This window comes from Jaculus jaculus, chromosome 13 (genome assembly GCF_020740685.1).
Source record: "Jaculus jaculus isolate mJacJac1 chromosome 13, mJacJac1.mat.Y.cur, whole genome shotgun sequence".
Classification (NCBI taxonomy): domain Eukaryota; kingdom Metazoa; phylum Chordata; class Mammalia; order Rodentia; family Dipodidae; genus Jaculus; species Jaculus jaculus.
In genome coordinates this window covers 2,099,549-2,111,770 of record NC_059114.1, presented here as the reverse complement: position 1 = coordinate 2,111,770, position 12,222 = coordinate 2,099,549, and the positions used below count along the sequence as shown (strand labels likewise).

Below are 12,222 nucleotides of genomic sequence, written 5' to 3'. Positions count from 1 at the left end.
CTCTTCTATAATGTTTGCTGAGCCTTGGAAGGTGTGGTTAGAGATGTATCTTTTTTTTTTTTCCTGAGCACTCAGTTGTCACTTAGTCTCAGTACTTTGATCAATTACAGTTAATTCATATTTTTAATTTTCCACTCAGCGATCTTCATTATGACATAAATTCCAAATGATATTTAGATGTATGCTTATTCGGCATTATACAGAATCATACTGTGGTGGTTTGAATGTGAATTGGACCCCCTCCCAGAGATGCATTCATTTCGAATGCCTCATCCCTAGCTGGTGGCAATTTGGGAGGTAGAGCAGTGCTGGGGTGTGTCACTCGTAGAACTTGAGGAATAACAGTGGAGCCTTGCTGGGTGTTCAGCTAGCCAGCTCACTCTTGCTGCTTCCTCCAAGCTGGTGTGACAAGATGTAATGCCCAGCCTCTGCTTTGCCATGATCAAACTTCCCCTTGAGACTTTAAGCCAAAATAAAACCTTTCCTCTCATCACCTGCTTCTGGCCAGGTGTTTGGTCCCATCGATAAAAAAGTACCTGCTACTCTCAGGAATTTCCTTCCATTTCAGTTCAACACCAAACAGCCACAAGGTTATGAATTAGTGATGATAAATTATAACTGATATCATTGCCAAATTTTAAATTTTATTGCCAAGTATTAAGTTAAGGTTCGTGTCTTGAGTTTTAGAACTTACTTCATTTATAATAAATATTTTTGAAATGTCATTACATCTAAAGCTTATGTCAAGATTATATTTATATTGAATGTTTGGGAAAACAATTAGCCTCTTACTTCTAAAACACAAATTTCTTTTCCTCCCAGGGAGTCCTCATAGTTTAAAGGGCATTTCTGGATTTTCCAATTTAGGCAGCAGTTTCTGAGCTTGTTGCTCAACACATCCTTCTTCACACTCATGCTGGTTCCAAACATTCATACTGATGATAATTAAAGGAGATACAAGACTGTATCCACAGAGGCTGGAGAGATTAGCAGTTAAGGCACTTGCCTGCAAAGCCAAAGGATCTCAGTTCAACTCTCCAGACCATGTAAGCCAGATGCACAAGGGGGCGCATGCATCTGGAGTTCATTTGTGGTGGCTGGAGGCCCTGGCATACCCATTCTCTCTCCCTCTTTCTCTCAAATAAATAAATAAAATATATTTTTTTAAAAAAAGAATGTATCCACGTGCTTTTACCTTCATTGTGTACATTCCAATACTTGATAAATCCATTAGTTAAAATATAAAAATTATGCAAGTGTATATTTGCTACAGAAGACTAATAATGTGCTTTTTAAAAGCAATGACAGCAACATGGATAAGGAAGATAAACTAATTACCATGAAGCAGAGAGCAAAACAAAGCCCTGCTTCCCACAAGACTTCACTGTACCAAAGCCAAAGTGGAGCCGCATCTCTCTGCTGGCACTAAGAGGAAGTCCCATCATGCTACTTGATTTCATGCTCTTTTATCATTAGTTTAACTTGTAAATAAATATGATGAATTACCTCTTACCTCTTTTTTTCAGTGCTTAACTCCTAATATTTCAATATGTACCAAATTCAATGAAATTTCAGCATTTCTAAAAACACTGTGCATACAGGTACAAATTAACTGAAAACAATCCTTGTCTAATAATGGAAAGAATATAAGGATACCATACTTTTTGGGAACATTTAAAGATATTTATTTATGACATAATAGGCAATTTGAGATTCATACTGAAAGTATTCTAATTGTTAAGTCATTTTACTTGATGTCTACTTGAAACAAAAATGCTCCTCACCAGGTTACCTAATGCCCTCTTCACATCCTTGTTCCTCAGGGTGTAGATGAAGGGGTTCAGGGTAGGGGTCACCACCCCATAGAACAGAGCCATGAACTTGGGCTGGTCCCTTGTGATGGAGGAGGGGGGCTGGAGATACATGCTAACAGCTGGACCAAAAAATATGAGAACTACAACAAGATGAGAGGAGCACGTCCCTAGGGCCTTTTTCCTTCCCTCAGAAGATTTCATATTGAATATAGCACGTCCAATGCTAGCATACGAGGCAAGAACTAAGCATAGAGGAACAGCCACAATAAAAATGCATGCCACAGACAGTGCAAGCTCATTGGCCTCCTTTTCCCCACACGCGGTCTTTATCAGAACTGGAATCTCACACAACAAGTGATCCAGTTCATTAATGCCACACAGTGGTAACTGCAGTGTGACAGTGGCCTCAGAGAAGGCATAGGTCATCCCACACAGCCACATAACGGACACTGAGAGGATGCAGGTGCGCTGGCTCATGATGATGGTGTAGTGCAGAGGTCTGCAGATGGCCACATAGCGATCAAAGGACATAAGAGCCAGGAGGAGACACTCTGTGCCCCCCATTAGGTGAAAGATGTAGAGCTGGATTTCACACCCCACATAGCTGATGTTCTTCCTAGAACCTCCCAGGTTAAACAGAATCTGAGGCACGATGCTCGTGGTGTAACACACGTCCAGGAAGGAGAGGTTGGTGAGGAAGAAATACATGGGGCTGTGGAGTCGGAGGTCTAACCTGCACACCAGAATGATGGTGATGTTTCCCATCATGGCCATGGGGTACGTTATCAGGAGAATAATGAACACAGGGAGCTCCAGCCAAGGACGGTCAGCAAAGCCAAGAAGGATGAACTCTGCAGGATGGCTATCATTAGTGATTGCCATTCTCTTCAATTTTGTCCCCCTACAGTAAGGAAGTGGGAATAATATTTGAGTTTCAAATAACCAAAAACATAAATATGTACATATGGATTACAGTAAATTGCAGTGAAAATAGTATCCGTTAAATACCATAAGATTCTTCCCATGTTACTACAAATTACAGACAGATATGCCATTATTGTGAAACTGAATTTCCTCCTCTAAAACAAAACTAACAACTCTGTCTTTCAATTTGGCTGAGTACTCAATGACAATAGGATTGACTGTGTTGGAAACTCTAAAACAAGATTTATAAACTGATGGCATAAAAGCCGGCTAATGATCCTCTTGAAGTGAATGTTTTGTAGATGTGGCACAGGGCTCTGGAATCAGATGGTTATTTTCAGAAAGCATTGCTGTGAGGCACCATTGACAAATAACAAGAGACAAAGTAGGAGAAAGCCTGGACTCTCTTCTCTCTTCCAAGTAGTTAAGGAATCAGCCTCTCCAGGGAAACTCTTGACCAGGTTTAGACCACTATTTGTAATTATATAAGAAATTTAAACCCTGCGTGGTGGTGCACGCCTTTAATCCTAGCAGTATTTTCAACTTTGGATTCCTTAAATATGATTAAGATAAGCTATGGCAGAAGTTTCCCATGTCTAAGAATTTGGTTCTATGCCCTTTTTCTTGCATAACTATTGAGTTCAAATTTAAGATGTTTGATATTTTGTGTGAAAATTTACTTGATTTGTCTATCTTGTGGAAATGTCTTTTAATCAAGTGAATTTATCATACTGGTTTGTTGGTTTGGGTGTTGGGTTATTTCGTTTAGTTTTTTTGTGAAAAGGGTCTCATGTAGTCAGGCTGAACTTCAACTTACCATGCAGCAGAGCATGTCCTTGAACTTCTGATCCCATGCCTCTCCAGTGCTAGAGTTACAGGCATATGCCACATGGCCAGGTTGGAAATTTATCTATAACCCACTGATTGCAGATGGCTACATTTTATTGTTTGGAATGCTAGGTAAGTATCATCTGAAAAAAAAAGGAGATAACCTCAGTTGTACCCAGAGATTTATTTAAGTTTTCAAATTATTTTAACCTTTCCAGGAATGGTCTCATGTTTTTAAGCTGAAAGTCACATTCACCACAGCTAAGCCTACAGCTGCTTAAGACAGCATTTGGAGAAGAGGAACCAGGCAGCCAAGGCTTTAGCTTGCTTTGCTGTTGTCTCAGGGAGACAGATAGGTTTCCCATCTTTGCTAAGAGAGGAGTGAATGCAGCATTTCAGTGATAGTGGTCACTCTGCAAGTGCATCTGTCGGGTAAGGATACTAGATGACACTTCTAGGGTGAGGAAGCAATGTTTGCATTCTCTTTTTCATTAAGTCCTCAAAGCCATATTGAGCCACTTGGGAACTGAGATGTAAATAAGTCTTTTATACCAAGTAAAACCATTACCCACACCCAAGCCCTAAGACCAAAGGAAAGTTGGTGTCCACCATGCTTTCTCGTAGATGACAAGTAACTGCAAATTTCTCAACATCAAAAACTGTTCAGGGACTTAGCCATTAAGGCACTTGCCTGCAAAGTGAAAGGACCCAGGTTTGATTCCCCAGGACCCACATAAGGTAGATGTACAAAGTGGTGCATGTGTCTGGAGTTCATTTGAAGCGGCTAGAGGCCCTGGCATGCCCATTCTCTCTTGCTCTCTCTCTCAAATAAATAAATAAAAATATTTTTTTAAACTGTTCAGAGCCAGACATGGTGGCACATGCCTTTAATCCCAGCACTCAAAGGCAGAGGTAAGAAGATTGTTGTGAGGTCAAGGCCACCCTGAGATTACATAGTGAATTCCAGGTCAGCCTGAGCTAGAGTGAGACTCTACCTCGAAAAACCATAAAAATAAAATAAAAATAAAAAACTTTTAAAAGCCAGTTGTGGTGGTGCATGCAGGTAGAAAATCGCTGAAGAGGAAGAGGCGGAAGGACCAGGGGAAAAAAAACTGTTCAGTGCCTCAATGACCATTATGTTCACAGTTTCAAGACTCCATAGGAAGCACCTGTATTCCATCAATATTTCATGAATGACTGTACATCCTACATGTTATTTGAGCTTGATATTTCCCCAAAGATTTTATGAGCACAGTAGAGTCAGGAATGTATCTTAGCCTAAGCTCAATCATCTGGTGAAAATTTATGTTGTACACAGGACATGAATGAACCATGATAAAAATTAGTGTGAATTTTTTAAAAATTACATGTCCAATTTACTCACACTATGTCATAATTGCACAATAAATAATCTATTGTCTATTATTTTTTCTTTAAATTCATATTTTATACGTTCCTACCACTGACCATACTTTGGTATTTTTTTATCTCCTCCTTTAGTCTCCCCATCCTTCAAGACTGTAATGACCAACTATGGATATGAATTATTTCATCATTTACTATACCTAACTCTAACAGTGTTCCCTCCAATATGTTCTCACCTAGTTCATAGGATTTGTAATATTTGAGATTTTGCTCATAAAATTCACCTTATTAACTATAGTTTTGTTGTTTAGTAGTGAGCTTCCTGAAGCACTTCATTTCTGTAGACATTTTTCCAAAAAATAGCATTGGCAAAGAAGATATGATTAGTAAATGTGTTTTACTCTTGAATAAATTTAAACTTTATAATTCCATATACACTATCCCTTATTTTTAAGTTAAAAGACACAGTCACTATATCTTTTCTGTGATGCACTCCTATTTTATTACTTCTTGTTGTTGTTGTTGTTTGTTTTTTAGTTAGAGTCTTGCTCTAGCCCAAGCTGATCTGAAATTCACTGGGAGGTCTCAGGCTGAACTCAAGCTTATGGAAAGCCTCCTACCCCTGCCTCCCAAATGCTGGTATTAAAGGCATGTGCAACCATGCCCAGCCATATTTTGTTGCTTTTATCTCCTGGATTCCATCCACCTCCTAGATCTGCTACTTCCAGTGATTTCCATCATGATTTCACTTCACAAGGACATATTCATTCACACATGTTTAAAGTCACTTTAAATAATGGTAATCTTGAAGAAAAATAGTAGTTAGTAGGCATTGTGAAGGGGTTGAGGGAAGAGGGAAAAGGGTAGTTGGATATTATCCATGCACACTATGTGCATGTGTTTAAATATCACACCAAACTCCAATGATATATGTAATTACTATGCATTAATAAAATTTCATTCAAACACACCACTTTTAAAAATAGCATGCATGACCTTTAAAAGTAATAACCAGCCAGACATGGTGGCACATGCCTTTAATCCCATTCCTCAGGAGGCAGAGGCAGAAGGATTGCTATGAGTTCAAGGCCAGCCTAAATAAGACTACATAGTGAATTCCAGGTCAGTCTGGGCTAGAGTGTGAACCTACCTTGAAAAACCAAAAAAAAAAAAAAAAAAAAAAAAAAGGAGCCTTAACTTCCCTATTTTTTTAGTAGTACTCAGTTAAAAAAAAAAAAAGGAATTCATTAGAAATTTTTCAAACTTTGAAACAGTGTATATAAAATGAAATACACATATCAAAAAAAAGAAAAATACACAGATGATAGTTTTTCAGTTGATGCAGGGTGCCAAAGGGGCTTTGGATGACAAAACTGGAAAATACCAAGAATGCTTTCCGGGTATGTTTTTGTTGCTTTTCTTGAGACCTCTGGGACATTGTTTTTAGATAAGCCATTCATTAATCCTTCTCTCAGAGCTCCCTGGGAAAGATCTCTCTATGGAAATGTTGTCTAATATCTGATTGTTTGTCTACTTAATTGAGGTTTGGAGCAAATCTCTCTGTTGTTAGACTTGTCTTAAACCTATTCAGGTTTCCAACACACTATACATTAAATTTAAATAAGTTATAATTAAAAATACATACATAAATTGAATACAATTAGAGGAGAACTAGCTTGAATAAATGATTCAATGAGTTCTTTGACTTACATCCTTAATTCTTAGAACAGTTCACATAACATTTAACTATTTCTTGTCATAAAAATAGAAACAAAGAAGCTGGTCGTGGTGGCCTTTAATCCCAGCTCTCAGGAGGAACACGTAGGAGGATTGCCATGAGTTCGAGGGTACCCTGAGACTCTATAGTGAATTTCAGGTTAGCCTGGGCTAGAATGAGACCCTACCTCGAAAAACAACAACAACAAAAATAGAAACAAAGGGCTGGAGAGATGGCTCAGTATTTAAGGCACCTGCCTGTAAAGCCTTAGGACCTAGTCTCACTTCCACAGGACCTATGTAAAGCTAGATGCACAAAGTAGTGCATGCATCTGGAGTTCATTTGCAGTGGCTAGAGGCCCTGGCCTGCCCATTTTCCTACTCTCTCCCTCTCTGTCTCTCTCTCTCTCTCTCTGTTTCAAATAAATAAATATAGAAACTAAAATTAATCACACAGTGAGAGGAAAATAAAAGATGACTTCCCTAATGAAAGAAAATCAAGGGATATTTAAAAGCTTCAAACTGTTACTATTAGCTGGGCATTGTGGCTCATGCCCACAATCCTCAGAAAGCTTAAGAATTCATGAGTTCAAGACCAACCTGGTGTACATAGTGAATTGTGAACAGCTCAGGCTACAAAGTGAGACCACATCTTGAAAAAATTAATCTTTTATAATAAACTGACCAAATAACTCTTCACACAGACATAGTACGTCTATATGTAGATATGTAACATTAAAATATAACAAATTACATAAAAATATGAGTATATTATTTTTAAACCAAACTCAGATATACTGAATAAAATGTAGGAGTGAAAGGTTTCCCTTTGACAATGTCACCTGGTCCATAACTCTGTGAGCACTGACATCAGCAACATATAGGGAAGCATATTTCCACATGACACATGTGCCTGAGATTTTCACCCTTCTATCACTCCATTCTCTATTTAAATGTATATTTACTTTACCAAAAGGCAAAAACATTAAAAAATTACAGATCTAATTAACTTTATTCCTAACTCGTGTATTGGCATTGCCTGAACCATGTAAACTAGAATGAGACACCTGGTTGGACAGGGACAGGACAGTGAGGTTTGTAAAGTAGAGACCAAGAAAAGCAAAATAGAAAAAGCTTCTTGGAGCCAGATGTGGTGGCGCACACCTGCAATCCCAGCACTCAGGAATCAGAGGTAGGAGGATCTCTGTGAGTTCGAGGCCACTCTGAGACTACATAGTGAAAATTCCAGGCCAGCCTGGGCCAGAACGAGACCCTATCTTGAAAAAACAAAAACAAAACAAAGAAAGAAAAAACAAGGAAGGTTGATGTGTGTCACTAAGCCCGAGTGACTACATGTAAGCATGATGTGTGTCACTAAGCATGAGTGACTACGTGTACGCATGATGTGTGTCACTAAGCATGAGTGACTACGTGTACGCATGATGTGTGTCACTAAGCATGAGTGACTACGCGTAAGCATGATGTGTGTCACTAAACACGAGTGACTACATGTAAGGATAATTGTTGGCACTAAATGTTTTGGTTTAGTCTTGTTGGAACAAAGTGCAGGGGTTCAGTTCAGAACAATAGAACAGCCTCACATGCACTTTGCTTTAGTTTCTAGTCTGTGCCATTCCTCTAGATAGTGACTCAAAAGTATATCCCTTTTTATGGGTGGCCATTTAGAGAGTAGAGGACAGTTGGTTTGGGGTGTATCCCTAGTGCCTTTCAAGAGAAACTGTGAGGCTGCCTGTTCTGCTTAACGAGAAATCACAGCTTCATGAGGTGACCATGTATGTACATAGCTTCTCTATCCCTTCTCTCCCTGTCTTTTCCAGTGGAAGTCCTTTGATTGTGATTCCCATTTACATTTCTCTTATCATTCATGGTGCAGAGCAACTTTTCACATGCCTGTTTGCTATATTTATGTCTTTTGTTCAATATCTAACTAGACCCTCTGCCATGTCTGTAAAGGAATTCTTCATTTTCTTGCTATCCAAACTCTTAAATTCCTCATATAGTCTAGATCTTAGCTCACTATAAGTGTGTATTTCACAAATATTTTTCCCATTTTGTATATTTTCCCTTCAGCTTCTTAATTATTTCTTCAAATATGCAAATGTGTTAGCTTGATGTGATTCCACATTTGCATCAGGTTTTGTTTTCTGTGTTTTAGGGTCAGATCTAAAAATACCATCACCTGTTATATCCATGCCATGTCGCTTTTCCTCCAGTCATGTCTTCATTCTGGTCTCCTGTGTAAGCCTGTGTCTAATGTAAGATAAAAATACAGTTTCTCTGTTCCATTGATGTTAATACTTATGGTGCTTGTATTATGGTCTCTTCAAAGTGGAATTTGAAGGCAGGTGTATAAATTTTCAGCATTATTCTTTTTAACATAGATTATCTCAGCTGTTCAAGACATCATGGTTAAAATAAAAAGTTAAAGTTTTTTTTAAAATTTCTAAAAGAATGCCATATTATGGTGGGGCGTATACTGAATCCATGGGCTACTTTAGATACTATGGACATCTTTTTAAATATTTATTTATATATTAATTTATTTATTTGAGAGAGAGAAAGAGGCGGATAGAGGGAGAGAGAGAATGGGCACTCTAGGACCTTTAATCACTGCAAACAAACTCCAGACACATGTGTCACCTTGTGGCTCTGGTTTTACACGGGTACTGGAGAATCGAGCCTGAGTCCTTTGGCTTTGCTGGCAAGCACCTTGACCACTAAGCCATTTCTCCAGCCCTAACATTTATTTTTGACATTTTCATAAAAGTATGTAATACATCTTGATCTCAGTTATCTTTTCTTATCCCCCTCTGACCCAATAACACCTTTCTTCCCCATTAATCCCATCTTACTTTGTGCCATTTTTTTTTCAAGCCCTGAATTAAATTAGGGATGTTTGCATAATCATGGATTGAAGATTATTTACTATGGAACAGACAACTTGCCAGTGGCTACAGCACTGATGACCCTGATTCCCCCTCTCTCCCAGCCACTATTAGCTGCCATTGGAGGTATGGGGTACCAGGGACCCCTCCCCATTGATGGTGAAGTATTTACAGGCTTAATCGAACTCCAATCCTTACACTTGCCCAGCAAGAATTTTATTGATTATGTCCCTCTACCTGGCCTTAGGCATTGATTTTTTTAAGGTAACACAAGCTTATTGCCTTAGTATGTGAAGATCTTACATCTGATAAAGGTCTCACTGATATAAAGTTGTTGATACTGTACGTTCATTCACAATAGTTAAGTTACGAAACCGACATAGGTGCCCAACAATGGAAGAATGGATAAATTGTCATATCACATAATAAATTTTTTCAGCCCAAATGAATGAAGTTATTTCATTTGTAGGAAAATGGATACAATTGGAGATAATCATATCAAATGAATTTGTACACATTGAACCTGAGACTGTTCAATTCATTTCTATTTTGGTTAAATGTAATATTAAAAATTATGAAACAAAGACAAATAAAACATAGAGAAAATATTTTAGGACATTGGAATGTGGGCTCTTTTTATTCATATACCACAAACAAAAGTGAAATAGACATATGTACTACATCACAATAAGAAACTTCTGAAGAACAATGAGGTTGGCATGAATTAGGCAGAAAAACTCGTTCTGCAGCACAGAGCACGAAATGAAGCCCTGCTGCCCACAAAGACTCGATGGGCACCAGTGCCATCTCTCAGCTGGCACTGACAGGAAGCTCAATGATGGTCCTCAGTGTCTTGCTAATTTATGACTAGCTTCACCACGAAATGAACACCATTATGGCTTGTGTCCTTTCTTCACAGTTTAACAATGTTACTATTTCAGTGCATACAAAATTAAATAGAGTTATTTCAGCATGTCTAGGTATTATTAGAAAGAATATAACACATTTTACTAAGATAACATATAATGTGATGTTTGTGAGATAATAAATTATTAAAGAAACCTAATAAATCTATTCTAATTCTTAAATCTTTTTATGTTGATGCCTGCTTAAAACAAAAGTGCTCCTCAGCAGGTTGCCTAGTGCCCCCTTCACATCCTTGTTCCTCAGGGTGTAGATAAAGGGGTTCAGGGTAGGAGTCACCACCCCATAGAACAGAGCCATGAACTTGGGCTGATCCCTTGTGATGGAGGAGGGGGGCTGGAGATACATGCTAATGCCTGGACCAAAAAACAAGAGAACCACAATGAGATGAGAAGAGCATGTGCCAAAAGCCTTTTTCCTTCGTGTGGAAGATTTCATATTGAATATAGCACGTCCAATATGAGCATAGGAAGCAGGAATCAGGCACAAAGAAACAGCCGCAATGAAAGCAGAGACCACAGACAGTGCAAGCTCATTGGCCTTCTTTTCCCCACACGCGGTCTTTATCAGAACTGGCATCTCACACAACAAGTGGTCCAGTTTATTAACACCACACAGTGGTAACTGCAGTGTGACAGTGGCCTCAGAGAAGGCATAGGTTGTTCCACAGAGCCACATAACGGACACTGAGAGGATGCAGGTGCGCTGGCTCATGATGATGGTGTAGTGCAGAGGTCTGCAGATGGCCACATAGCGATCAACGGACATAAGAGCCAGGAGGAGACACTCTGAACCCCCCATTATGCTGAAGACATAGAGCTGAACTACACACCCCGCATAGCTGATGGTCTTTGTGGAGGTCCCCAGGTTGAGCAGCATCTGAGGCACGATGCTCGTGGTGTAACACATGTCCAGGAAGGAGAGGTTGGTGAGGAAGAAATACATGGGGCTGTGGAGTCGGGGGTCTAACCTGGACACCAGAATGATGGCGATGTTTCCCATCATGGCCATGGGGTACGTTACCAGGAGAATAATGAACACAGGGAGCTGCAGCCAAGGACGGTCAGCAAAGCCGAGGAGGATGAACTCTGCAGGACGGCTGTCGTTACTGACTGCCATTCTCTTCTATTTGAATCATCTACAGTAAGGAAGTGGGGAAAATATTCAAACTTCAAATATTTGTTTAAATATTGTTATGTAGAAGATGGGTTACAGTTACCTGAGGCAGAAATAATAGCCTTAATCTAGCATAAATTTGCCCCCTCATGCTGCTACCAACTATAGACCAATGCCTTCACCAATTAAGCTCACCACTGTGAAACTGAGTCTCCTCCTCTGAGTTACACAACTAGCAATACCTCCTCCTCCAGTTGGGCTGGGCACTCGATAAACACAGTATGGACTATGTGTTGGAAACTCCAAAACAAGATTCATAAATTCTGCTAGCATAGAATCCGCTAAAGATATGATTTAAATGAATTTTTGTAGATGTGGCACAACGCTCTGGAGTCAGATGGCTATTTTCAGGAGCAGAGCTTGCTATAAGGTATAAGTTTGCGAAGACTGCGTTACTACAGAAGCAATAGTCAAAGGTGGAGGAAACCTGGGCTCTCTTTTCTCTTCCAAATACTTGAGTAATATCTCAAGCCTCTCCAGGGAAAGCCATAACTTCAGGATTAAGCACCTTTTTCTTTACTGTTTGTAGTCATGCAAAAAAAAATTAAATTAGAGCTGGACATGGTGGG

General features: G+C 39.2%; 2 protein-coding genes across 2 annotated transcripts; both read right to left on the bottom strand.

Moving 5' to 3' along the window:
* Nucleotides 1-1,742: 1,742 nt before the first annotated feature.
* On the bottom strand, nt 1,743-2,696 carry LOC101602868 (olfactory receptor 2B6-like). Its single transcript, XM_004670863.2, has one exon. The coding sequence runs from the start codon at nt 2,694-2,696 to the stop codon at nt 1,743-1,745; it is 954 nt and encodes a 317-aa protein (XP_004670920.2).
* A 7,940-nt stretch (nt 2,697-10,636) lies between these two features.
* Nucleotides 10,637-11,596, bottom strand: LOC101602570 (olfactory receptor 2B11-like). The gene has a single exon (XM_045132808.1). It carries the CDS (start codon nt 11,594-11,596, stop codon nt 10,637-10,639), a length of 960 nt encoding a protein of 319 aa, XP_044988743.1.
* Between the last annotated feature and the right edge of the window lie 626 nt (nt 11,597-12,222).

Excerpts from the sequence above, each read along its gene's own strand:
- LOC101602570 (XM_045132808.1), bottom strand. The coding sequence starts at position 11,596 with ATGGCAGTCAGTAACGACAGCCGTCCTGCAGAGTTCATCCTCCTCGGC.
- LOC101602868 (XM_004670863.2), bottom strand. The coding sequence starts at position 2,696 with ATGGCAATCACTAATGATAGCCATCCTGCAGAGTTCATCCTTCTTGGC.